Source organism: Aquila chrysaetos, chromosome 3 (genome assembly GCF_900496995.4).
Source record: "Aquila chrysaetos chrysaetos chromosome 3, bAquChr1.4, whole genome shotgun sequence".
NCBI classification, from domain to species: Eukaryota; Metazoa; Chordata; class Aves; order Accipitriformes; family Accipitridae; genus Aquila; species Aquila chrysaetos.
Window position 1 is genome coordinate 60,522,105 of NC_044006.1, and position 27,109 is coordinate 60,549,213.

The 27,109-nt window shown below is 41.9% G+C and overlaps 1 protein-coding gene across 1 annotated transcript in view; it reads left to right on the forward strand.

Annotated features, from left to right (window-relative positions):
- GAD2 (glutamate decarboxylase 2) overlaps nucleotides 1-2,826 on the forward strand; it is a 41,762-nt gene extending 38,936 nt beyond the window's left edge. Inside the window, exon 16 of the mRNA XM_030009704.2 lies at nucleotides 149-2,826. Coding sequence (XP_029865564.1) covers nucleotides 149-322 — 174 coding nt within the window. The 3' untranslated portion in view covers nucleotides 323-2,826. The remainder of the gene's footprint in view (nucleotides 1-148) is intronic.
- Nucleotides 2,827-27,109: the final 24,283 nt, after the last annotated feature.

Here is a 27,109-nt window from a genome sequence, read left to right on the forward strand (position 1 = left end):
CTTCATCTTTTTTAAAAAAAGAAAACATACTCTGTGTTTTGTTACTATTATAACAATAAAGATGATGGTAATAATGGAAATAGTTAAAATAATTAATTATAATTATAATAATAATCACCATCATCCCCTGCTTTTTGTTACGCTGCAGGTGGCACCAGTGATAAAAGCCAGGATGATGGAGTATGGCACGACCATGGTGAGCTATCAGCCCCTGGGAGACAAAGTGAACTTCTTCCGGATGGTCATCTCAAACCCCGCAGCAACTCACCAAGACATTGATTTCCTGATTGATGAAATAGAACGCCTGGGACAAGATTTATAATAATTGGGTGTGAAAGTCTGTTCCTGGACCTCTAAGTAGACAATTAAGTTGTCACAAACTGTGCGAATGTATTTGTAGTTTGTTCCAAAGTAAATCTATTTCTATATTGTGGCGTTGGAGTAGAGTACAGTTTAAAATCAAGAAACATGGCTCCTTTAAAGTCCTTTCCTGAGTTTTAGAATGCCTCCTTAATAATTAGCTGCACAAAAAGCTGCATTGAACCAAATAAAGAAGAACAGAAGATACTTAAAATTTTATCCCCAATTCTAACACACAGACTACTTTAAATTAAAAGCAATCGGACTGAATGATGCCAAATTTGCCCAAAATGATGACAAAATCAAATTGGGGGAAGTGGTAGGGGGCGGTGAGAAGCAGAGTATACAAGCTCTATGTTTAAAAGTGAAAGTATTTTGCCTTTTTCGTAGTATTAGAACAGAATTTCTAATTTACCTATAGTAACATTTCAAATGTATTTAAATAGGTATAGTTTTACAAAAGGAAATATATATATATAAAAAAATCCTATTTTGTAAACTATATATTTTTATTTTATATGGGTTATAAAACTGCAAGGACAGAAGCTGAAAATTAACTAGGATTCTTTTTCTTTTGATGGAGGTGCCTCAAATATTTATTACTGCTTATTTTAAAATACAAGCCCACATACCACATTCTTAAGAGGTACCAATACCTCATTTCTCCATGTCATATGGATTGTACATCTCCAGGGTTGATTACTGAAAAACCTCAAGAGTACTGCAGCTCTTAAAACCACTTAATAAGATCAATTACAGTACAACAATAGGATGCTATTATTCCTAATTATGTTTTCCACTTGGCCTAACTAAGCAGACGCACAATCAATATACAGTGCTAACCAAGACTGAAATAAGGTTGTATTTGGATGGTTTCTGTGTTCTGTGGTAAAAAAGCCTATCCAAAAAAAAGTCACATGTCTGAATAAATGCATATCTCATAACCATTTCTCCTATGAGCAGTCCAAAATTAAAATTGACTGAAATTCTTACTAAAGAAATAGCATGAAACCTCACAGCTACATTAAGAGGGTAAGGACTTCTTACAGATGTACAGGTCTGCAAGACAAGGCCTAAATTAAGTGTGACTGTAATCTGGGTGACAGGGATGGGGTCTGAGTAACAAACTGCTTTGTCAAAGGTTATCCTGGTGCTGGACTCCATCCTTGTCTGCAACGGCTTTTGAAGTGGCAGAAAAAATTGAGATAAGGCTACATCTGCCTAAAACAGCCCACGCGGAGCCTCACAGCCTTTTTAGAAACCATGGGCACAGCTCTTGCAGAATTCAGTGCTCCATCATTCCTTAACATAAGAGGTGACTATGGCATGGAAACGGAAATTTATCCTCTTTCCCCCCAACGTCTAGAAGTGTTGGTAAGAGTTCTGCGGCTTGGGCCTGTCTACTTATAACCCTACTAAAGTTTTGGTTTTAACTTTGCCTAAACGGCCAACTTTTGTTTGTGAAGCAATATTGTTTTGCTGTCTCTAAAATACTTGAAGAGAAAAAAAAAAGTGCAATGTGGTTTTAATTTAATCTAAAATAGATAAATGGAGTATTGATTCAATGTAATATCATGAGGACATGAAGTAAGAGGAAATAAATGTGTCTGTAATTGTGTTGCCTTTATTATATTGATAGTACTGTTTTGTCACCTCAGATTGAGGCTGTGCACTTTAGATTTAAACTGTACAATGTTGCAAATCAACATGTGTTGCTGTATAAGCTTGTACAATATATTATTGATATGTCATTATTTGTGTGGTAGTAGTATTGACTCTTGATATTGTAAGAACTGCATTCACGCCAGTCCCTCTACTGTATCTTTGCTTGGTATTAACCTCTGTCCTCGTCAGCTTTTGGGCAGACCTCTCACCTCACTTGGGTGGACTTCCATTGCTACCTGCGATGCATAGTACTGCAAGTCAAGCTATAGAGCCGATACCAATTCTATCAGGAAGGACTTCAATGTGACCTTTGCTAAACGTGTCAAAATCAGCAGACTAATCACTGAAATACTGAGTAGAGCAGCAAATTATATTCTTTTTCTTGCTGGGAAAAAGGCAAGCAAAGAGCTTAAGGAAGTAAAAATAGTACAGGGACAATGATGAAGGTGATGATCAGTAGCCTGGTTACATCTTGCATGTGCAATTCCATTTTAAAGTGCTAAGTGCAAACAACGTATTTATTAGCTGTATATGCCAAGCCAAGATTTACATTCAGTGTTCCAGGAGAACCAGCATTTTTTTTCCACGTTACTGTACTTATTGCAGCCAGGAAGGAGCAGCATAGCAATCTGTTCTTGTGTTTGACCAAAGTATCTTATCTGTGGTGTTGATCTAAATCCAAATAAAAGTGAAAAACGTGACTTTGGGTCTTTTCATTAGCAGCACTGATGGGCACTCTGAGCATTTCTCACTTGAGCCATTTCAGAGCAAGGCCCCAATAAAGAGAATGTTTAATTGTAACTTTCTATGTCTCCTGCTGGATTTTTTTTCATTAGAAGATGCATTCTGTTAATTATTGTAACATTAAAAAAAAATTCCATCACCAGACCCTTTTTGAGGTGATACTCAGCACCAGCATATAGGTGTAAATCTGCCATCTGGTATTCCTTTGCGTTATCTTTACAAGACAGATTAGTTGCTTTATTCTCCTCAGACAGGCTCAACAATTTTTTATGTTTTGTTTTGTCTTTTTATTCCACGAGCACTTATCCCCAAATTAACCATAGACTCTAATCAGCCTGTGGCACAGCAGTGAAAGCAGTCAGGGCACTTTCCAGGATGACACAGACTATACAATGGCAACAATTTTAAAGGGCCATGAAGTAAAAAAGACAAAACAACTTGATACAAACATTAAGATTTTAATCCTCATGTCTCCCCTGGCCCAGGGCCTCATTCCTCCAAAATCTGCCACCTGTCTGCTCTATTTTCCTTCTACCCTCTGAAGTGCTGCCCAGCGTGATGCCAGCAGCACAGAAAGAAAACAAAACGATGCCGCAACAGCAGCAGCAGTCAGAAAGCTTATGCCCGAAATGAGATTTTCTGTATTATTTCTTGAAGTCTGCAGCAGAATTTGAGATGAATGCCTATGCCGAGTACCTGCACAAACCCCAGATAGGAGCTCTTTAAGGAAATACAGAGAGGGAGAAGATGTGGGGATAAGATACTATCCTTACCCCGATAAAGCTCTTTGTTTGGCACTGGGAGAGGGAGCACTGGTTTAGTATTGAGTACTACCCCCACGGGAGTGCATGAAGCTTGGGCTTTGCTGTAAATCTGTTGCACTCAGAGCTGCATGGAGTCTCCCTGAGATATGGGCCTGGAACAGTTTTGCCCAGCGAAGTTGAGCACAGAGTCCTGGTTGTGCTCAAGGAAGGCAAAGCAAAATTGCCGAGCAAGAGGGAGCCCAAGTGCCTGCTCTTTACAAAGCCTGGTTCCTTTGGCATTCTCCTAGGAGAAAAAAAGCTCTGGTTTGCTATTTCTCTGCTCCTTACCACAAAACCCCCAAAAGACCACCCTGCACAGGGAGAAGAATCATGGACCTAGAAGAGGAGATGACCTAATTTGTTGCAGCAGCATACTGGCGTGGTGACCTCACGTCTGCGGCTGGCGGGTTCCCGTGCTGCTCTACAGTCCCATAAAGCTCCCAGGAGCCGTTGCCCCCATGGGACACTCTGCGTCCCCCCACCTCCCACTGTGCTACTTCTGCCTCCACCTTTTCATCCGTGCCATGCTCCACCTTTTCATCCCTCTCGCCCCTTTCCCACAATGTGTATGTGTGTGAGCATCTTAACCATCTTCATAACTTGACAGGACCTTTTTTTTTTTTTTTTTCTGAAAGGATTAAGGTTCCTTTGGAATGCAGCCTACAAATTCAGTTAAAACCCCACCACAATGAGACTGGGGTCCTCAATCCAAGAAGTGGCTGTTCTTTCCTTTATTGGGGGTGCTCCTGGTCCAAGCTAACTCCAGAAGAAGCATGGTATCAATGCGTGACCCCATCCTGGAGCCAGTCTACTGCAAAAGAAGACAGAGTGCCAAGGAAAAGCCCCATGGGGAGGCCTCAAAACCTGCCTGGAGCCATCCCAATCAACTCACAACCACAGTCCACTGACTGCGTTTAGTGCTCTTGATAAATTGTTTTGTAGTTCACGTCTTAAACCTGGGTTTAATAAGATACGGTTTAGTAAAGCTTAGATAAACCAGGTTCTGTGAAGCAGAGGCTGGCTGAATGAGCAAACCTAACGATGCCTGTACACAGCCTCATGCTGCTTTGACACATTGGTGTGTGGTATCCTCTGGGATTTTACTCTGCGGTGCATAATTTCATCCAGAGACACACTCGTCCCACTACTGAAGATATCCATTCTTGCCTAAATGGATGCTGTGTCAGGAAATGGGCAGAGTGCAAAACTGTATCGTGTCAATAAAATACAGCAGAATATTTTACTGATGATGCCTATGTGCTATGAAGAACTAGGAACCAAATTTAGCTATTGAAACAGCTGTTACAGGCACCCACCATCTAGTGCCAGCAGAACTGCAGACTGAGAAGTGTGTCTGCACCAAAGCAAGCCACATCCCAAATTACATAAACTCTGTGGGGTTTTTTTTGTTCTTGATTATTATTTGGGGGGAGAGGAGGTCGCAAGCACTGGCACATGATTTTGAAGGCCATAGCTATAAAGAATAGCAAGACAATATGTAAAAGCGATCTCTTGACATGATATTTGCCTCGATACTCAGTAGTTAATAGGTGCCATGGGGGTTAATGCAGAAACAAGAGTGTAGGTGGGCTCTCCTGCAGCTTTTGCAAATCCTCGGCCCTGGGGCCATGTTGGTCAGGGCACGGGAGCAGCTGAGGGGCAGATGAGAGGCAGGAGAAGTTCTAATCCCAGCTGGCCTGATAACACAAGATGGACCACCCAAAGACATGGCTGATGAAGTAGTTAGGGCTCAACGAATTTGGCTACTCATGAATGCTTCTTGCTCTTCTGCACATGGCCTCCAGGAGGGACCCAGAGAGAAGTCCTCACCTACCCTACAGCCCATGGCTCCAAGGAAGGCAAGTTTAGATATCATTAGCTGTATTAAACTCATGTTCCAGCATGGTTAAGGAAGGAACAAAGCAAGGCAGAGCTCAAGGAAATGTATATCTTTCATCTGATTTAGCCAGGCTAACTGCCAAGTAGAAAAACATTCTAGGTAGAAAGTGAGCCCCATAGAAAGCCACAGGATATTGTCTTTAATGCACTAATGTCTTAGACTTATGATGTCTGAACTATCAGCTTTCTACCTGACCAGCCTAACTAAAGGGAGTAATTCAGCCATTAAGGGAAAGCCAAGTGCTGCAGCTGGAAGAATTACAGAACCTGACTTTGCTCTTCACTGAGAAGATAGAACGGCTGCAGGTCGTGGCACTGTTCATTACAGCACTGTAGGATGCAGGTGTATAGATTTTACACTGTACTTTGGAGCAAGAAATAGGGTCTGAGCTTAGAGTCAGAGGAAAAGGGATACATACTTCTTTTTGTATTAGAATAAAAGCCTATGTATGTTGCTGCTGAAATTCTTGCATTACAAAGAAAGATGAAAAAAAATCTGTTCTATATATTCACATGGCATGAACGGACCAAAGGCTATTTTCTCAGGGCACAGAAAAGTCACAAGGCAAGCAAGGATGGAAACCTCCAGTTTTCCCACTACTCTGCAACTGCCCCTGTGCATGTTCTCACCCCAGCTGATTCCTGGTGCCTAGTCTTCCAAAGGCATTCAGATACCTAACTTCCATGATGCCAGCTCAGATTGCTTAATCCCAGTGCTCTAGACTGCTCACTTTCAGCATGTGACCCATAAACCCCTATGGATAATTTACCAGAGGTCTGTGACCAATAACCAGGAAGAACAAGTTCATGTACTGCTCTGCAGTATGTAAAATTTCTAAAGGGGTCCTCACCTTTCATGGAAAGATTTTAGAGGCTCATGACTCAAAAAAGCTTGCAAACCACACAACTAGGCAACCTTTCTTTCTAAAACACTTCATTTTGCATTACAAGTAACAGGGTCTAGTGTACTACTGGCATCTGACCTGCACTGGGTACTGCAATCATACAAGATTTTAATTATATAGCAGCTGAAAGATATGCTCTGCACAACAAGCATTAAACTAACATGCAGGACAGGGAGTATAAGAATAGGTATACATAATTTGCCCCATTACCATAGAAATTTTTATTATTTTATATAATCATTAAATTTCAATTTTCTCACAATTCTGCACTGCCTGCATGATGGACTTCTATTTTCCTACACATCCTCCTCTGTCCTGGTAATGAAAGCGGTTCTGGAAGAAAGAACAGGTGTTTGGGACTCGATGTAAACATGCTGTTGCTGCTCTGAAAAGCTAAAAGGAAATGGCTTGTGTTAAAATAGTTAGCTGCGGACCGCAGCTTTTTAAAGACAGTCTATAATGAGTGATGAGGCAGTGTGGTTGAGGACTGCACACACGGCGGGACTGCCCGGCAGAGCTCCCCGGGTGCTCCTGTGCTGAAAGGCAATGCCCACCATGGGACGCGACTCCACAACAGTCCCTGCCAAACAGCGTACTCTGCTAAAGCTAACCCAGCTGATTTCCCCATTCAGAACCACTGCTATTTGTATTACATTGGCAACCAGCTGGAGCCCAAGCCTTGTAGCAGTAAAAGCTATAATGCTGTCAGCTCAAGATCCGAAAACATGGAAGAGACTTGGTGCACAGAGCTTGTCTCAGGACTTTGTCTCACATGATAATTTTTCTCTTTCACCAATCTTTCCTTCTGATCAGGAGAGCCTGTGGAAATAAAATATGAGGCTTTCAGGCAATTCTCTGTTCGGATTCATCTTTCAACAAACTTGACTTTGGGACCCAGGGTATTCAGAGCAGCTCCATTTCCTTTCACCAGCTCCCAGAGGCATGACTTCCACCTGCAAGTTTGATAAATCCTCCTGGCTGCAGAAAGCTCAAAGAAACCAGGACACTACCTCTGCACAGTGCCTGCAAAGAGGATTCCCAGAGACCGGGCCAGTAAAGGTGTCCTCCCTGGGTGATGTGGGATAGTGCACCTTCCTCCTGCAGCAGACACCGAGGTCCCACCTGGGAGCAGAACACATATAGATGAGTTTTGAAACCCCTGCAACAAATCTATTTCCACATACCTTCCCCATCCCTTATTCTATGGCTATGGCTCTTGCACCAACAGTTTGGGCTGCTACTCCAGACAAGCCTGTCTATATTAAATTTGGGAGATTGAGAATTAAACTGTATTAATAGTGATACTGATGAGAGTTGGCAAGGATGATATTAATAAAATGCAGAGTGCCTTAAGTAGGCTCCTACTACTCAGTGAGATTTGTGACAGTTCTGAATAGATGCTTCAATAGAAATTTTTAGACTGCAAGATTATCGTTGGGTTATTTTCTGTAATAACTTTGGATAAAAAGTTTCCTGTTCACAGTCTACATACCCAAGGAACTGCCTCAGGAATTAGTATCCAACAGGCAAATTATAAATGGCAGGGTTATGAAATAGTGCAAGCGCCTCCATATCTCACTCTGTCCCTTTACCTTCAATACAAATGAGTTGTGATACAGCTTACTACAGGGGTGTTTTCATGCTTAACCAAACAGAGATCTGCCTGTTTACATCTCACATTTACTAAAATTTCAGTAGATGTCAGTAGTTGAAAGAAATAATCACATTAAAGTGAAATACAAAATACATACGATTAACGGCAGTGCTCAAAAATGTCAGTTGATGCACACACTTTACTTAGTGTCTTGTTTGTGCATAATACAGTTCAATTTGCCTTGATTCATTTCTCCCTTTGCCATTTCTCTTAATTCACAGTGTCATGTTTTTATGAGCTGGTGCTGCAGGAAAATCTACAAGCAAAGCACGTATTGTTGATATGACACTGGCAACCCAAGAGGTATGCACAGATCATCTCACTACTTTGCCATTGCTTCTGAACAGTCTGCCTTTTATTTACCACTGTGATAGACTTTGTCTTCTACAGCTGACAATTTGCAATCACTTTTCTCCTTTTCTTCAGCTAGTTCAGCTACAGTCATTACGAAAAAAGAGATAAAAATAATCAAACTCAAAAAACCTTCCAGTGATTGGATCTGATTGTAGATACCTCAATTCCAATGCAGCTGAAATTACTGATGTATTACAGTTCTTGAAAGCAATTTTCTTGCAGTAACTCGGGTAGGAATCTCAAATAAATTGTAGCTATTGATCACTAGCCTTCATATTTCCCACACAGAAAGTCTGGCTCTTTGTTCACATTGTAGGCAGCCTCACTTGCTCCCAGGCTTGTTTTTAGAGGGAACCAACTAATCCTTTTCTATGGGAAAGTGGGCACATTTGACAGGATAGGTCACCACAGAGTCTGATCCAAGCGGACAGCATAGATCCAGACTGCACCAAGTTTGACTTCTGCATCACAGGGGATGTCACAATTTCAAAAATACTCCTGCTCTCTCTTGGGTACAGAAAAAATACCCCAGTGTCATGCATTAAGACATTATTCTGCAGGCTGTAACAGCCTTCTCAGAACTCATAGAATCATGGAATCATTTAGGTTGGAAAAGACCTTAAGATCATTGAGTCCAACCATAAACCTAACACTGCCAAGTCCATCACTAAACCATGCCCCTAACTGACACATCTACATGTCTTTCAAGAAGTGTTGAAAAAGTAATAATTATGCGTCAGGACTACCCCACAGTACCCGGAAGAGACCTAGTCAGCGTGCTGTGCAGTGTGGATGTGGGCAACATGCTGGCCTTCAGCAGCGTGGGTACAAGGCAGCTCATCTAGCCGTCCCAAGGTGTCTTTCAGGTCAGTCCACAGAGCTACGACAGACATAGTGACAGGACCAATGCGTTAAATGAATCTGAGAGCTCTCCTGCTCCAGACAAACACCTCATAGCAGGGATTAGGATATGCCAGGATATCTTTGTTCAAGTGTATCCAATAAGGCACTACAGTAAGATGGCGAGTGGTTTCATTTTATCTCTGGCTGTCTTGGAGCTGACGGGGAGAAGATCCTCAGAAATGGGGAATGACTTGTCCTCATGAGTGACAATGGCCTCTCTGCAGGGGTCTCACTGATAGCACATCTCTTACGAGACTGCTGTGGTACTGTTCAAGGGGGACCTCAAAGGTAGCTGGCAAAAGGCTGTGCTCCGTTAGCTGGCACGTGAATATTTAGAGCACAGCAGAAGGGACAGCATTTTGGAGCAATGCCATAAATAGCTCTCTTCTCTGTTTCTTGCTTTTTAGCCCAACCAAGATGCTACCTGCTCTCCTTGTTCTTGGAAGAGGGAACTAATGCTACCCAAGCACTTCTCACCGCCGAGAAAATTCACCCTGTCACAGGACCTTTGCTCTTCCATAGCGTGAGCCAGGCTCTGTCCTGCAGAGACTGCAGCACCCCTACTTCTCCACCCAGCAAGGACTCCAGCACCTTGTTTCTTTGTTGTCTTTTGTCCCTTCTGTAGGAAGATGAATGCATACAGTCATTGGCTCCAGGATTTAGCTCAGTGCAGTAAAAAAATTGAATGGAAACAACTGTGTTCTTAGCTGCCTTATATAGTAAGCCCCAGTGAGGAGGCAAAGGCCTCTGTTATTGCTTCAGCTAATATAAACATACCTGGAGGTCTTTACTGTCCACAGTAGTTCCATAAGCAGAAATTTAGAAAACTAAGGGTGGATCCTCATTTCTGGCCACCCGCCGCTGGTTTCAATTCCCAGTACCATGCATGAGCTGTTGGCTGTTGTTGTCCATGATCCTTTGCTATATTACTACATAGTCATCGGAAGTGAACTAACTCAAAGTTCATTCCTATGACGGATTGCCACAGGAAAAGCAACAAACAGCAGACAAAACAGGCTGCAGATCAAGAAAGGCTCACAGGGGAGGAGGTCTCCCCTCTCATTTAGTGGCTCAGTGGTTGGGACCTTCAAAAACAACACCATGAAGTCTCAGGTCCAAACTCTAATTTTTTCTAATGACACCTGAATCCAATAAAGTGCTCGTTGATCCTTATAGGGGCAAGAAATGCTCTTAATCCCTTATGCTGATATGTGATCTGGATGAAGCTGTGATGGGGTTGGTGCAAAATTGGTTAATAAATGTGCCCAGAGAGTTTTCTGTAGGTCACACAGAGTGTGGCTCTGCAGGAGCCTGTCCCAGACCTGATTTTGTTCAGCTTCTCGCTAATGACTTGAACAGTGAAATACAGACTATGTCTATCAACTGCCTAGATGGTATGGTGCAAGGAGGGGCAGAAGTCTGGGAAGAACAGGGGAAGGGTGACAGCTGAATTCAAATCAATCTTGACAACCTGGAAAAATAGTGTGAAAAAATAGGTTAAAGCTCAGTAAAGGCAAGTGAAGGGTGTCACTTCATGCAGGACATATCACAGTCATAGATTGGGGGGTGGGTTATGCAGCAGCCTTTCAAAAAAGGGGCTCAATTATTAGTGAACAATGTCCTATCAGAGAGAAAAAGGATGTAGTCATTCTGGAATATATGAGTGGGAAAATGGCTTGCACCACAGACTGAGTCATCCCTCTGATCTGGTCACCAGTGATGACTGGTACAGCTTCAGTGGGGACATAATACTCAGTTTTAGGCATCACGCTTCCAGGAAGACATTAAGACGACAGCAACAATAATTATTAGCACTCTAAAAACATACAGTCTGCAAGGAAATACTGAAAGTTGAACTTTCTGCCTAAAAAACATGTCAAAAATTATGACAAAAGTCCTCTAATATCTAGAAGTTTGCTATAGAGAGGAAGGGATTTTTTTTTTCTCTGTGGTCGTGAAGGCTCAGAGAAGAAATAACGTGTTCAAACTCCAGCAGAAGAGATTCGATTCAATATTAGAAATAGCTTTCCAGTCGTAAAAGTAATAAAGCCTCAAAACAGCTTACGTTGGGAGACCATGGGATGCTGGAGGTCTTCAGAACAGGGTGGACGAATGTTAAGCGAGGAACAGCTGATCCTGCTTTGAGGAGAGAGATGAACCAGGGACCCTCCTTAAGTCCTTCCTGCTGTATTTTTCTGTGACTCAAGGCAGCAGCCCTGGGTTAGTCTGTGACTACCTGTAACTCCTTTCAATGACACTTTTCAAGACCGTGTCCATGCTGTGGATCAATGTGAAGTTAATTTCTAGGAAATCCACTGTAGCAAGAGAGCTGGAAAGATCTCAGGCAATCAATGTCGTAAAAGATGTAAGGAACTGTACTGATTATCCTTCTCTGGCAAAGGCAGTGACCTTCTGAACTGCCAACTCCCAAGACAGCTGCTACCCTATGTTAACCATACAGTTAGTTGTCTCCTCCTAACTCATTAACTGTTGCAAAACACAGCAGAAAATTCCTAAAAAAGATTCTCAAATCTAACTACTGTGAGGGAGGTCAGAACAAGAAATCCAGATTACACTTGCAACTGAATTTTGAAGGTAACGAAGTAAAAACGGGAAGAGAGAGAGAAGGGGGTGAGTTCGGATTCGTTCCCACCAGATCTGCTGGAGGAGCAGCTTGGGTGCTCATCTTGACCCCTTAAAACCAGGACTGGGGAAGCAAACTCAGTCTTCTGTGCTTTTTTCAAATTTGTCAGCTTCATTGCTTATGTATTCTCACCACACTATGTGCTGGCACCTTAGACATTTGTTTATAAAGATATTACAAAATTTTAAGTGGATAAAATAGGTTGTGGAGCTGAGAGCCCTCCTACTCCAGGCTGTGCCTTCAGGGAACAGGGAGGGAAAAGGGAGGGATGGGTATAGGAGCAAAGTGGCTGGACAGGGGGTGCGATTTCCCTTGGGGCTGCAGAAGGGGGACAGGCACGAATGCTGCACATCGCAGGACATCCCTGGTCTCATCCCAGATGAAATACAGAAGCCAGATCTGGCTGGTGGCGACTGCTCTCTAATTCATCTTTCCAGCTGGGTGATCTTAGATGCTCTTTCACCCTGACTTGCCTTGAAAATTAAACCAGTGCAGTGGTGAACAAGTGATAAAACATCCCTGTAGCCTTAGTTACTGACAGATACGTGTTGGAGAAAGGTAGCTGTAAATCCCGCTTCTCTACACCCGCACAAGCTGAGTTTGATCCAGCCCCGAGTCCATGGCAAAAACCCCACTGACTGCAAATGGACTTGGACCGAGTTTATGAGCCACATAATTTACAAGATGTCTTGGCTGCCTGCACTAATGTCCATCTGTTTCAACGCCATTTACGACACCTAACAAATCGGTTGAGCCCCGGGGGCTAGGCAGGGCCTGAGAGGCAAACGCCAGCTGGAAACCTGGATTGTCGCTGCTGCTGCAAAGCAGCTCTTCGGACTTGGCCATTTCTCAGGGAGCCCTCCCCGGAGCAGCACTCACGTGCTTGCTCTTCATCTCCCAGCCGAGGGGTTACCCAAGCAGGGGGGGACCTTTAGGGTCAGCTGGAGTGGGAGGAAGCAGCTGGTTGCCCATCCTTGCACTGCCCTGCTGGGTCCTCACACCCGTGGCAGGTGGTGGCCAGTGATGGGTGTTCATCTGCTTTCTAGACAGGTAAGGTGTTGCCAAACCATTACAAAGGTCTACAGGATTAAAAAAAAAAAAATGGATCCTGACCTGCAGATATTTTTGGAGGTAAATATTCAGTTTGTATGCATGAGGGGATTAAAATAGGCACCAGAAACTGCATAACAGCTACTATATTCTGGCAGTCCAACTAAGAAAGCATATTTACCTTAAAAAAAGTGGAGGCGAAAATAAAGAAATAAAAATGAAGAGACTTGGAAGAGGAATAATGGATTTTTCAGTTCAATGGTGAAAAAAAGATTTTTTTTAAAATCTACTCAGGTTGGCCTGAAATGAATTTTTTTTTTTGTGGAAAGAAAAACTACGTACGTGTCCCTCCACAATTTAATTTCTGGTCAACCAAATTATGTTTAAACTAATGTGCTTTCTTTGGGGATTATTTAGCCTCTTAAACCTGTTATTTTTTTAACACAGGTGAGATTTTCAACAGAAACTGTTATTTCAAAATTGATGTCATATCTTCAGCTTAAAAATGCAGAAATTACGTATCTCAAACATGTTCAGATTGTAACTACACTTCTGTCCAGCATAACTAGGTGATTGACCAAAGTTGATTTGATCCAAGTTACATTTAGAGCCCACCTGGCCCTTTTCTCCCCCCAGACCTCACTTCATTTCTGGAGGAGTTTTTCCTTCACCCCACATATTTGCCAAGCCCTGGGGAAAGAGTCGGTCACAGCCAGCCATGAGGCAGCTGGAGACTGAGGCAGCCTCACACTGCCTCCTGACGGCACCGCGTTTGTGCATTAATTACAGTAAAGTGAGTCAGCTCTCTCGTTCTGTACTGTTTTTCCTGTGGCAAGTCAGTGAGGGTAAGGCAAAGATGTGGGGAGAAGAAGCAGTTTAAACCTGGCCACCCACCACCCACTGCACGGTGATGAGAGATGAGTCCGGAGCACTCCAGGATGGATGTGGCTTTTCCTCATGCACGCCCTAAGTCTGGAAATGTGGGTCTTCAATAAAAACTTCTACCAACACAGAGTTACCATGTGTGTAAATTCACTCATTTCAGTCTCATCAAGTCATAAATTCGTTTCTCACTCCTTGCGACATTTACCTTGAAGGCATATTTGTGGAGGCAGAGGCAGCCTGGCAGCCATCCCACATGAAATGGTGGATTTTGTGAACCAGTGAAGCATCGTGTGACCATGCAGCCTTCCCTCCACTCAGACCACTGGGTACCAGACCCAGCTCTTTGAAGTTGAAAAGAAATGAGAGAAAACTAATCAAGTACTGTTGGATAATGTCAAAACTTCTTATCAGACAGTGGAAGAGGTCAGAGGCGAAAGCTGAAATGCACAGCGCAGACACAACCGCTGGCAGGAGACAGAGCGGCTCAGAGGGCAGCAGATGCTCCCATGGGTACTGCCGCTCGTTAATGTGTTTTTAACTTACTGTAATTTTTTTCTACTAAATGGGGAAAAGGGCGGGTGGGGGAAGATGTCTGATTTTCTGCAGGTATCTTCCACTGAGAGTGTTTTCAAAAATTTGGCCAAAGGAGTAGAAGGAAGAAAAGCTCATATCACATAAAAAACGCTGCAACATCACATTATGCTGAGAACACTCATTTACTAAGGAAGAAAAAGTCCTCCCCTCACAACTGCAGACCCTAAAGTGTTTTTAAACTGTGCACTGAGACAAATGATAGCAATTGCCATGTGACCATGTCTGCAGCACTTGGGCGCAGAGGGAAATGAAAGGTGTCACATGCTGGCCCTTCGGCTCTGGCAAGTGCTTTTGTTTTAGAGCCGGCCTGTTTTTCACATCGCACCGGGGCTCGCGATAGTCTCTTCAGCTGTCTGAGACGCCTACCACGTGCTACGTAGTCCAGCAGTTGCCTTTTGCGGGGACATCTTCCCTCTCTCATGGTGCTCTGAAGCAGTGAAGGAACTGGCACGATGCTGTCTCTGCTTCTGGGCAGCATGAGAGAGCACGGCGTCTTTAATTTGGAGCCAGATGCCCTACCCCAGCCATACATGTAATGGTTTCCAAAAGTCTTCTGCCTGCAAGGAGTATTTTCAGGGTAAAACAGCTAAGTACCAAACAGCAGTGTGGTTTGACCACTCTGATATGATAATTCCAGCTTTTTGAAATTTAGCTACCTAAATGCCCAAGTTCCTCATATAGCTCACGAAGAAAGGTAGGTGCCTCTTCAAGGCCTCATAAAAGAGGCCTTGCTTCAGACTAGGAGCCAAGTTAGAGGGGTAGAGAAGAGTTAGGTACACAGAGATTTATTTCATACAGATGCAAATCTTTGGCTTTCCTGCAGCCAAGGACAACTTACATTTGTACAGAAAGAGTGAAGGTGCAGTCCTTACGGTAGGCTGGATATTTTAAACTTATAGATCAATTGCTGGTCTATGACATGGAAAATGAGCAATTTTTATTGACTACAAGAGTTTCAATTCAGAAGGGGGAAAAAGAGGTACCAAGCAAAGATCTGTCTTTTACATGAGAAATTACAATATTCCAAGTTGTGGCACCTTGGCTATGGGAAGGGATTCTGCAGTCCAGCTGCTAGATGAAATCCCAGCCTTGCAGCCCTCAGCAGTAAAACTCCCATCTATTGTAAGGATTTCAGGATTTCTCCGATATCCTTGCGGCATTCTGATCTTGATCAGGTTTCCTCCGTGAAAAGGATGATGTTTCCGGAGTAGGTAGTTATTTTCTACATCACACAGTTGCAATCTGGTTGTTCTCACAAGAATCAGACCTCCAGCGAGTAGCGGGTTTGACTGCTTAATAGAAAACTGAATTTGACAGGGGAAGGGACAGAAAGCTGCTGTAGACATCAGACATCAATAACACAGAGCTCCACTGACCTAGAAGGGCTGAAGGATTTACCTGACACTCTGGTACCCATGTGGGGAGGCCACTAAATGTAAAAGTGACTGCCGTCATTAAGAAGATAGATTTCTTTGTTAGTCTTTCCTGTAATTTCTCTGTACCTCAGTTGTATTCAGGAGACCTTATAATTTTTGCCCCAGTGGCTAATTTAACAACCTGAAATGTTTTGTTTCATTCTCACCTTGGATGTCATTATTTTTAAAAAGAGACAAGCTGATTCAGGACTGTGCAATTGAATTGTTAAATTTGTAAACAGACTAATGATATATTGGTAGCAGTTGGGATGTACTTTACCCTTCATTAGTAGCTAGCCAGAGAAAGCTGCTGATACAATTAAAGAACATTTTATGTATGAGTATAGTGATTCTTAATTTTTTTCCTAGTCTCATATTTTCATCTAAGCATTTTAATAACCAATGTTTATAAATTCTTTAGATAAAACTGTTCCTCTCATCTTATTTTCTTATGTGGTTCTAATGCATGAATCTGTGTTTCTCTTCAGTAACTCATTTTCTTTTACTTCTTTTTCCTTTCATGTTTATACCTATATCATGCTTTGACTTCATCCAATTTTTGCTCCCATATGTCTATAAAGATAATATTTATATCAACAAGGCACATGTCAGAGATGAATAGCAATGTGGAATTAAACCTACAAAGCTGTGAATAAAAGAAATCTTAGTTGTACTTCGTAGGTAACTTTCTGCCTGGAAACATTTACTTTTCTGTAGAGGATATTTTACATAATGTAGCTTAAAAAAGAAAAGCTCAAAGCACGGGTACCTGAACTGGTTTGAGGAAGAATGAGTCAGGGAGATTATAGCAGGGCATGAAGTCAAGCTTTCACATTTCAGGCATTAATTGGCCACTAAGAAGGAACAACTGAAGTGTAGGAGGCAGCTTAATTTTGGTGGGCACTAACAAAGAGCAGAGAGGTTCCTGGTGCTTTTATTTCTCAATCCTGCTTCAATACAAATTAAGCCTGTGAAGGTTTTTTAAAAGTCAAGGCAAGCGGATGTGAGGATGCTGTGCTGGGCTGAGATGATGTCTGCTTGCAGTCTTACCACCTCCAGCCAAGTCTTTTGCTGCAAGTACCATGTGCAGCTGAGCGGGGGTGGGCTGCAGCACCTCCGAGCATCCTGGCACACTGCAGCATGGGGCAAGGCTTTCCTCTAGATCTGTATGTCAGAAGATGACATTAAAAAAATAGTTGCAAGTGGAAGTGCTTCGGAGCTAACTCCAGTTCCTACAACCTGTCTAATTCAGTTGGTGGCTGAAATCCTGACCATGCTGAAATCAGAGGTAAAATTGCTGCTGACTCCAGAGGTCCCAGGAGCCCACTGGCCATCCTTGCTTCTTGCTCCCACCAGAGCTGGTCAGGTTTGATGGTGCTTTTTTGCATGCTGACAAGCCACAGTGACAGAGGGGCTGCATTTTGACAGTGGGTAAGGTGGTAGCCTCTCCAGATCCTGCACTTCTCAAGAGGACAAGCTTGCCACAGATTGACAATTTGGCCATTTTAGAGCTAAACTGTAAAGGCACCCTGGGTGTGCACAGAGGATAGAAAGGACCTGAGGCTGTAAAATTAGCTGCTTCCAATCTGCTGCCTTCAGGCAGACTGATGGGCAGAAACTTGCAGGCTAGCATGGAGATGGGCAGACTGGGGGTCCATCCTCCAGAGCCGGGGGTAAGAGAAGGCTGCCAGTCACCCTCCAAAAAGATGGATGCTGATTTACTCCCCGAGGAAGTCAAAGAGAAAGAAGAATTTAAACTGTATAAGTTTGTCCAGCTCCTGGACACCACAGCGAGTTGTTGCCCCTTATTCTGGGTGGACTGTAGCGTGACAAAACAATTCTTTGCCAAAAATTAAGTACAGAGTTTGTGTTTCATCTGAATATGAGCAAAATGCATGCAATGGCTTTAAAATACTTATAAAATGATGCCTCTATAATGTTTAAAAAAGTATTTGGAAAACTTAGCGAATAGTCTACAGAAGTATTGCACTGCTATATAAATAAATAGAAACTGGAACATTCAAAGGAGAGTGCAAGGTCCTGCCTGTGTTTTTTGAAGCATCCTACAGACCCACATGGCAGGGATTACATTATCTGTTAATTCTGCAGTGTGGTTTATTTTCTGCAAAATGCCGTAATGCAAGGATAACAGAAGCGTTTTGAAAATGTATCATGAATAGGTATCAGCTCTGCTCAGAGTCCGAGATATATATACACAAAATATATATGAAATCAAGCATTTGTTGAAAAATGAAAGTAAAGTAACTCTACCAGGGCCAATGAGACCTTGTCTTTCATTCGCTATCCTAAGCTGATGTTTTCTATTAGAAGAGCTTTAGGTGGAATGTGCCTGGGACGTTTTAAGCAGCAGAACAGGGATCAAGACAAGATTAACTAGGATGATGAAAACCTTGAAGTACACATTAGCCTATGTTGTGTTAGCTTGTGCCTTTCTGTATACAAAAAAAGTGGATTATACATGTATGCCCTATTATTCAACAGGCATTAATGATTGTTAGCATTTACACAAACTCCATTGTCAGCTGCATTTCATGGCTAGCAATTAATCTGCTACTTTTTCTATATCTTTATAGAAATAACTTGGAAAATACTTAAAAGTATGCTATAGATTTCTTCCTCTATGAGCTGCTAAGACTACAAAGAAATCGCTACATTTTCTAAGTGTGAATTAAGAAAGAATAAGGATTTTTTGGTCTAATGAAAGAGCTTTACATGTTCTTAGTCTAGCTGCTACTGTAAGAGTTGTAGTTTAAAAAAAAGAAATAAACACAGCTGCATTTAGTCATAATGTTTAGTAAGCAAGAGGCCTGACTACACAGAGATGCCATGAAAAAAAAAAAACAAACAAACTGTAGTTTTAACAATCTCCCAGTTCTAAAATTCTGAAAAAACCCATGTGGTTCAGTTTTTAAATGGTGGTTTTAAACTCATTATAGTCTTCTGTAAACCCAGGGAAGACAAGGGTATTTCTGAAGTAGTCATGAGTTAGTTTGCACAATTGTAAGAAAATCATAAGTATTTGGCTACATATGTAGTTGTAAATGGACACTGTTGTGTTAGTCTGATTCTAGTACAGGAAATTACTTTCTTAGACATACGTTTTTTATTTTTTTAATAGATTTCAGGCTGTTTAATCTGCTTTGTAAACTAAACTATTGAGAAATGGTGCATGAGAAATACTTATTTTCAGATTCATCCCCTATTTTCCAACAAAAGTCTACTGTATATTTTTTATTCCTTCTTCTTATTTGGATAAAGAGCCAGAAGCAAAATCTGCTTGCAAAACTCAGCACTTGAGTAATGATGTGGCCATTAGTGTATTCATATGGACACTTATTAACAACAATTATCTAACAAGAATAGATACTCTGTGCATGTATCTGACACCCACAGAAAATGTGCAGGCACACTATGTATAGCAATTTGCCCTACAATGCTTAACGTGTCAGGAGTGCTCACCAGTCCTGATTTTCTACCTGGTGTTTCATAGTCTTTAGTATTCTTCTACAACTAGGAAAAAGATAATCTCTGCTTTCCTTAAGGTACAAATGGCTGTTTAAATGAAACCAGTAACATACCCCACCTTACAGCAAAACACTATTGATGCTTCTCCCAGCTTTCCTTTGCCAAGCCCTAAAATGACAACATGCTGAACATTGAATTAAGTGGGACATTTTAATATTCAGCAAGAAATTGTCCAGCATTACCTCAGCTCACTTATTGCTTCTGAGTATCCTGGAGGTTCTTCTGGGGACTGCTGCAGTATCTCTGGGAGCTCTAGAAGATCTTGCTGTGGTCCACGCTCATGTGCGTGTTTCCTCTCTCGGCTGGCATGGTCATCAGCCCTGTTGCTCTTTTCAGGATACCAATCAGAAAAGCTATTTCTTTTCACAAGTACAGGCTTTCCTGTTGAAACAAATGTCAATAATGTCAAAGCTATCAGGCAGCTACTGAAATCAGTCTGAAAAATGCCATGTCAACTAAAATACAATGTAGTGACAGATGTGGAGCTAAAAATACCAGTTTGACAATATTTTGAAAAGTTGGGCCCTACTGAGAGATGTATTGCAGGCTCAGTCCCTTGAGGTCTCGGCACAGACGTGGACTAATGAGCAAGAAAAGCAGTATGTGGGAAGATCCGAGGGCTGGAGCGAGGCAGGGCTGGACCATCTCACCATTCCCTGGAGCGTGACCCTGCTGGGGGCTGGAGCACCACGGGGCGAGAGCAGCTCTGCCGGCCCAGCCACGCTGCAGCAAGGCATCATCTTGTTTTATTCTCTGTGCCAAAGGTTTGGGTCCCCATCCCCTGAAGATTCCCTTGTGGAGGGAGAAACTGCTACTGTCCGCTTAAAAAGCCACAGGAGATTTAGCACAAAGGCAGACAGCTCTACCATCCACAACTCATACTCACACCATAGTAAGGTGTTTCCATCATGTGCAATATAAAACCATGGGCACTCTGCCCCTGGTAGAATCCTGAGCCCTGGTTATTACATTATTGCGTTACCAATGTTTACCCAAGGAGCTTATCTTCTGTTTGTGCCTCTGCAGATATCCCCTTTCATTAAACATCCCTCCCAAGAACTGTCTGACCCTCCTTGAGTTTTACCCCTACTGTGATCCTCACTCCCATATCTTTCCTGCAAATGAATGTGAGAAATTGCTGTGAGCTGGACATCAGCTTTTTTCCACTGAAAAAATTGACCCTTTTTTAATTTCATTTTTTTACTCTTCTTCTTTAAACCAAGGTCAAGCCTCTCCCCTCTATCCGAACTATTTAATCATGCAACATTTGTTACTTTTGCTTCTTTTTTCCCTAGTACAGTTCCTAATGCACACAGAGAAAAGTACTGGAGCTTGGATTCCCTGGAAGCACGTTCTCAAATTTTCAGTGTCTCTCCAGAAAGGTGTGATTAAAAATAGACAAAGGAATTGTTTTGTAGACCTCAGCATCTTCTGGCTATTTTCTCCCACTAATTGCTAAAGTTGACCACCAAAGCCAGGTTTACTGCCTGATGGGCCGTTTCAGTGTTTGGAAAAAAACCACTTAGAAAAATGCAGGGGCCAGCTTTACCAAATCATTGTGTCAAACCTATGTAAAGTCACCCTACCAATAAATTTAATGAGAATGAACTAAACAGCTTTCTACTGATGTAAGAAGCTTATATTTCCAGACAGAGCAAGGGACTTTGTTATACCACACTACTGGCAAGCGTCTGCTTTTGTCTGTCATTTTCCTTCTCCGGACTCTGATTTTATTATCATATTGCTGTAATGAAAAGCACAAATCATCTGGACAGCAATGGCAAGGAGCCGTATCTCACTGCTCTGATCTCACAGAACGACTATATTTCAAGGCTTTGTCATCATATAATTTTTGTGAAACATACCAACTAGTTTGAGGACTAGCATGCGAATAAACAGGAGCTGGCTACATGGGTCTCCTCTGAGTCACGTCAGACAGATATTTCAGCCCTGCCTTTGCCTGTGCCCTTCACTCGTGGCTGGCCGCAGCAGCTCCCTGTGCAGCGGCTCCCTATGGAGCCTTCTGCACTCCTCCGTGGGGACCAGGGATCGGGGATTGGGATCTCCCAGGGGGCAAGTCAAACATTACAGCGCAGCAGGGAAAGTTCTGTTTCTCCTATAGTTTCACATACTGGGAACAAGTGTTTCATTGCTATTGCTCTATTCGTAATCCAATTACTTCGTGCGTTGATCCCTCCCATCTGACAGCAGGAAACTCTGCTTTCTGAATTGCACACATTTATTGCGACTTATATGCAAAATTCCCACAGTAGAAATAGTGCTGTGATATTGTAGCTTTTTTCAAGCTCAATTCCCTCTCCTTTAAATTAAGAAGGCACTGGACTGGAGCACTAACTCAGCATTGTTTCAACTTTCAGTTGATATTCAAATCACCTCCCAGCAAACTAAGCCCACTCATGTGCTAAGAAACAGCTGTGAGCATATCTTATTTGGGTCTTTGTGTAAAAAGCCGCAGGACAGAGATAGAATCTGGAGAAACTGAGTGACCTTGCTTTAAAAGGCTGCTAAACTTTAATGTCTTTAGATGAAACATTCCAGAAAGAGCTAGTGATTGAGATATGTAATGTGATATCCGGAAAACTGACCCCAATTTCTGGTTACTGACCCTCATCTTACCTGCTGCTGCTGCAGAAAGCTCAAGTAGCTGTGCAAAGGCAAGTGTGAACACACTCAGACTCTGCCAAAGGTGATGATACATTTCTACCAACAAGAAGAATTAGGTGGGGAAAAACTGATGGTTTTTGTTTTGGAAAATTTTGCAAGTAATTACTTCATCAAAAAAAAATCAATCCAAAACTATACAAAATCCAAGGTGATTATTCACTGCAAATCCTTCTTAATTACACTATTATGAAAATGGTATTTTGGGCTGAGATTTTTCCTCTTTTAAGTTGTTACTGGTGCATGTAAGGAGGGCATCACTGCTTGCATTCCTGTGCTGCTTCAACAGCAAGATGGAGTCAGAGTGGCACCAAGAAATTATCACCTGTGAAAAGAAGGTAGGTTAAGGAAAGGTTATGAGAAAGGGCAATATAAAAAAAACTTTACTTTCTTACCAGAAGCTGTATTAAACTACCCTTATCCAAGTGGCTCTCCAGGGGCTCTCTGTGTCCACAAGGTAGGCAGAATCCTGCCAGCACCAGCTGCTTGAGCAGTGCTTTCCTTCAAGAAGGCATCTTGGTTCATCACTGCAGAACCATATTGCTCATCCTGTTTATAAAGCAAACCCTCTCATACCCAGATATTTACGGCATGATATGAACTCTAAGCGGGTTTTTTTGTGAAAAAGTGACAGTGATATTTGTACACTTAATGGTTTTAAGAACAACTACCATTTGAAATCCATGTATCTCAAAACACCAGTATGATCCCTAATGTGTAGATTGGTTAACAGAAATACTTCTGTGGCCAGTGCAGCACTGCAAGCTAGAGGCTTATTTTGGACAGAAACATGGGACAAAAGCAACTAGACCTAATCACCAATAAAGCCTCAAAATCTGCAGACCCACCTTGAAACATAAGAAATTTTGAGGCACACATGTCCTCAACTACAGCCAGTCTGTAGGAGCCTACTAGGTGGTGTTCTGGATGTGCCTTGAAAGACCTATATATTGGTGTAGCTAACCAGGTGAATGTTTAGCTCAATGTAGTCCTTTCTGGACTACAAACTGAATTTCTTACCATCTGATTCCATAGACTCCTCCCGCAGATTTCTCTCATGTACAAAACCCAGATGGGGTTCAGCACATACCCATGGAGACGCTACTCTGTCCTTTATTCTGGCATCCATGGTCAGAGACAGGGCAATGACATTTCATTCTCTCCTCTGCTTCAACAGATTTAATCTCATACCTCAAGGAAAAGTACCTTGCACTATAAATTTTTTTTAGGTGCTTATTGCTGGACCCTTTTTTTTTTTTTTTTCTTTCCTGGAAAAAATATGGGAGTTTTGAGTAAAAGATGGTAAGTGAACCTCACTCCAGAAAACTATACATATCTCACATGTTATATATCTACACACACCTACACATACAGCTTGCACTGTACTGAATATATAAATGTATTGACAGCCTTCTCAAATTTGCTTACCCACATCACCCTTTGGAGTACAAGAAATAGAAATAGTAGCAGTATTGATTATACAGCAGTACTGCACCCTTGAGTCTAACCAATATAAATATGTTACATTGTGAACAGTGTTACATGAGAGGTGGCTGCTACATGGTGCTATCAGCAGTGTTCCTGCCAAATTCCAGAGCTGTTCCAGGGCAGGTGTGCTCCACGGGCAGGCTAAAATGTTGCATTAAGTGCAGATCATTAATGTTTAAATTCCATTGAATAATATTTAATGATTTAAAAAAAAAAAAAAAAAAAAAAAAAGCAACTTTAGGAAAACACAATTAAATCTGATTCTGTTTTGAGCAGAGCAAATGACATGTAATTATTTTCTTGTTGGTTCTTAACTAATTACAAGGAATATTGAATTTCTGGGTTCCTGAATATTGTATAGCTATTCTAGTGGCTATTTGTGCATTCATTATATTCACTGCAAAACTTCTTGCCTTTAGAAGACACAAGATCAAGCACCCAAGGCCAGATTCTACCCCAGTGGAATCAGTGGGGACTTTGCCATTGATTTTGTTAGAAGCAGAATTAAGCTTTTATGTGTTGCACTATCTTCTTTGTGAATGACTAAATTATCAATTTGTTTTAGCACCTCTTTCAAAGCTTATTGAAGACAATGAAAATCTTTTTTCATAAAAACAAACCTTTCATCATGATATTTTAAAAGTCTGTGTAACTATCACCATCATGAATATCTCCACTATTTTACAAAGATACCCTGAGGCAGCTTTAGGAAGCAGAAAATGCAATTGTGTGGAGAGTGGTGGGCAAACACACAGCTGTGTCTCTCAGGCACGTGTATTTCCTGGAGGTTTGACTGAAAAGGACCGGTCAGAAACAGACAGATGGAAACACCGCACTGGTCCACAATACAAGTCTTCAGACTCAGATTTCAATAATTCATCTATGTATCATCTGTGCCCTAATACAGTTGCTCTTTGGGCGAGTGAACCTTGTTGCCTCTATCTGAAGTCAAGAAGAATTAGATTACAGAGGATAAGTTCAAACCCATAAAACCAGGAAAATTTAACTTCTGTGATAAAAACCACAAGAGTTAAAATCATATGCTGTTTTCTGTGCATTCCTATAATACCACAGAATCTGAACATCTTCCAGTGGTGCATCAAGTGATGCAGCTAATATTTGTTACATGCGTTTTGCTTTCTCCTCTGTTACCACTCAAGGGCTCAGTGTGTGTCTGTGAAATGTCATGTCCTGTATTGGTAGGGATGCTACCTGACTGGGCATTTAGCCTCCTTGCTGCTCTATGCCAATTTTAGACAAGTGAATTGAAGAAACACCCTAACAGAAATTCTTCATGACTATATTTTTAGAGTTGTCCCCAGGAAAGCTCAGTCTTTATCCTTAAACTAGAAAATTAAGACTTACCCCCCGCTTCAAGTTTTTAGGGTGCCCCTTCAGAGACACTTTCAAACAGTGTAAATTCCATGGATATTTTTGGCTTTTGGCTTTGGTGAAGCATAAAGCATCATTTATGTGTTAAATACACACAGACGCTGCAACTCTCCCCAAGAAAGCTCCTGTTACACTTAATTTGTTTCAAACAAAATTTTAGTGTCCTCTCCTTCTGATGCCTGATGGTCACAGCCCCCAAAAGTACTAAGTCTGTTTTCAATCTCTTTAAGGCAGAAAAGCACTATCCTTTAGTGAAAGCAGATGGGAAAGGCTGGGATTCCAGGCAATTACACACACGTAGTGATCCAGGAATAGAGCAGCTGATGATGTTAAACTCTTTCAGCCCTCTGGAATGGATGAGTCCTTTTTCAGGATAGACTCAAAGGAGTAATATTTTTCAAATTGATGGATTATAACCCTTGACAGATACTTAAAAAGAATAGGAGCTTAAGGAAAATATGGCCTGAAGGCAATACCTGTTGGTACATGATTAAATTTCCATTCTCAGTGTGCTTGTGATGACCCAACATTGTAATTGAGCACAGTCATGGAGAGTGACCTAAACAGCCCATACCTTGCCTCCATTGTATCTCTTTGAGACGTGAAGAGTTTTGCAACCCCAGCAGCCACACAGGACTTGTGTTACCACTGCATGATTGGATTTATTAAAAGCAATTATAATCATTAACCACCAAGCACAGCAGGCAAGAAAAGGGGAAAATACTGTGAAGCACAACAGACATATGAGATGTAAGTCACCTTTGCAGCCTTCTAACACTGAGCTGTCACGGACTCTATAGTTTGTTTAAATTAAAGCAGACCAAGAGTCCTCTGAGGTGTAGAGTGTTGTGGACTGCTAGTGAGCAACACAGAGTCGCCACATTCTTGGTATCAAGCAGCCCATTCTGGTCCAGGGTAATGGCCATACCTGGAGATTGTAGGTTATGTCTTACAGCATACCCCCTCTGACTTTGTACTAAGTGATTCCTGCTCTGAAGGATAATAGAGATTTTTTACTTCTACGCTCCTCCAGATCTGCTTGTAGGGGCAGGAACTCAAGTGAGAGTGTCCCAGAGCTGCTTTCAGTGTACATTTCTAGGAGCTTGGCAGAGTTGCCTGCAAAATCAGAGGTCTGGACACTATGACTACATTCCTTAATCCTCCAGAAGCATTTGAGGTCCGCCAACAGGAAGGGTGCTATTCCAGATTATTATTTAGAAGATGCTGAAATCATAGGTCAGAAGTATAAGTCAATGTATTAAAGATCACTGCTGGATTTGCAAGAAGGCAGTTTTCTGAAAGAAGGATCATTGATTTCCATACAAGAGGGATTTTACATCTGGTTTTAAGCCCCTCCTTCTCCAAATAGTTGCCAAAATCTATCAGCAGAAGGGTGGGGATGAGCTGGGATGAAATGAAACACCTTTTTAGATGTAAGGGCATTTTACGGTTGCTGGTTCTTCTTAACTTTAAATAAATTTAAATAAGCCATTTTAATAAAATACAACAATTTCATTCAGGAATAGCCAAAAAAGAGCATCCTGAGGATAATCACATAGGGTTTTTCCCACCAACAGTTCTAAAAGTCAAGACGAAATTGTGAAACAACTGCAGGTTGCTAACAAATCTGTAGCTGGCAATAATGTGGTGTGATCAGATGTGCTGTAAGTAACTAAACTGAGGTCTGGATGCTGCTCCATTTCCTCTTTGCAGCTGTGGCCAGTAGCTGTTTATCATATAGCTGGAAGGCACAGGTAGGCTGCATTCTTCATTCTTCATGTTCTTTCATGGATTTCCATGTTTCTTTCACGGACTTGCACTCAGCTATGACATTTATTGTGCAGTTATGCAGTGCTGGCTGTGATGACAAAGTTTGTTTCAGAGGTACCTGCCCTGGAGCTTCTGGTGACTATTTTAAACATTTCAGTGACCTGGTTTACAGCATGGCCTCAAAACCAGCCATAACTTCACAACTTAGAGGCAGTAAACTTCAGCATAGCATTGCAACACTTGTTCATGGCTGTTATGAAGAAAGGAAGGAGCTTCTTAAACCAGCTTTCCCACTGTAGCCAGCACACAGGCTTGACTTGATTCACTACAGAAATGCAGTCCATTAGGCACTACAC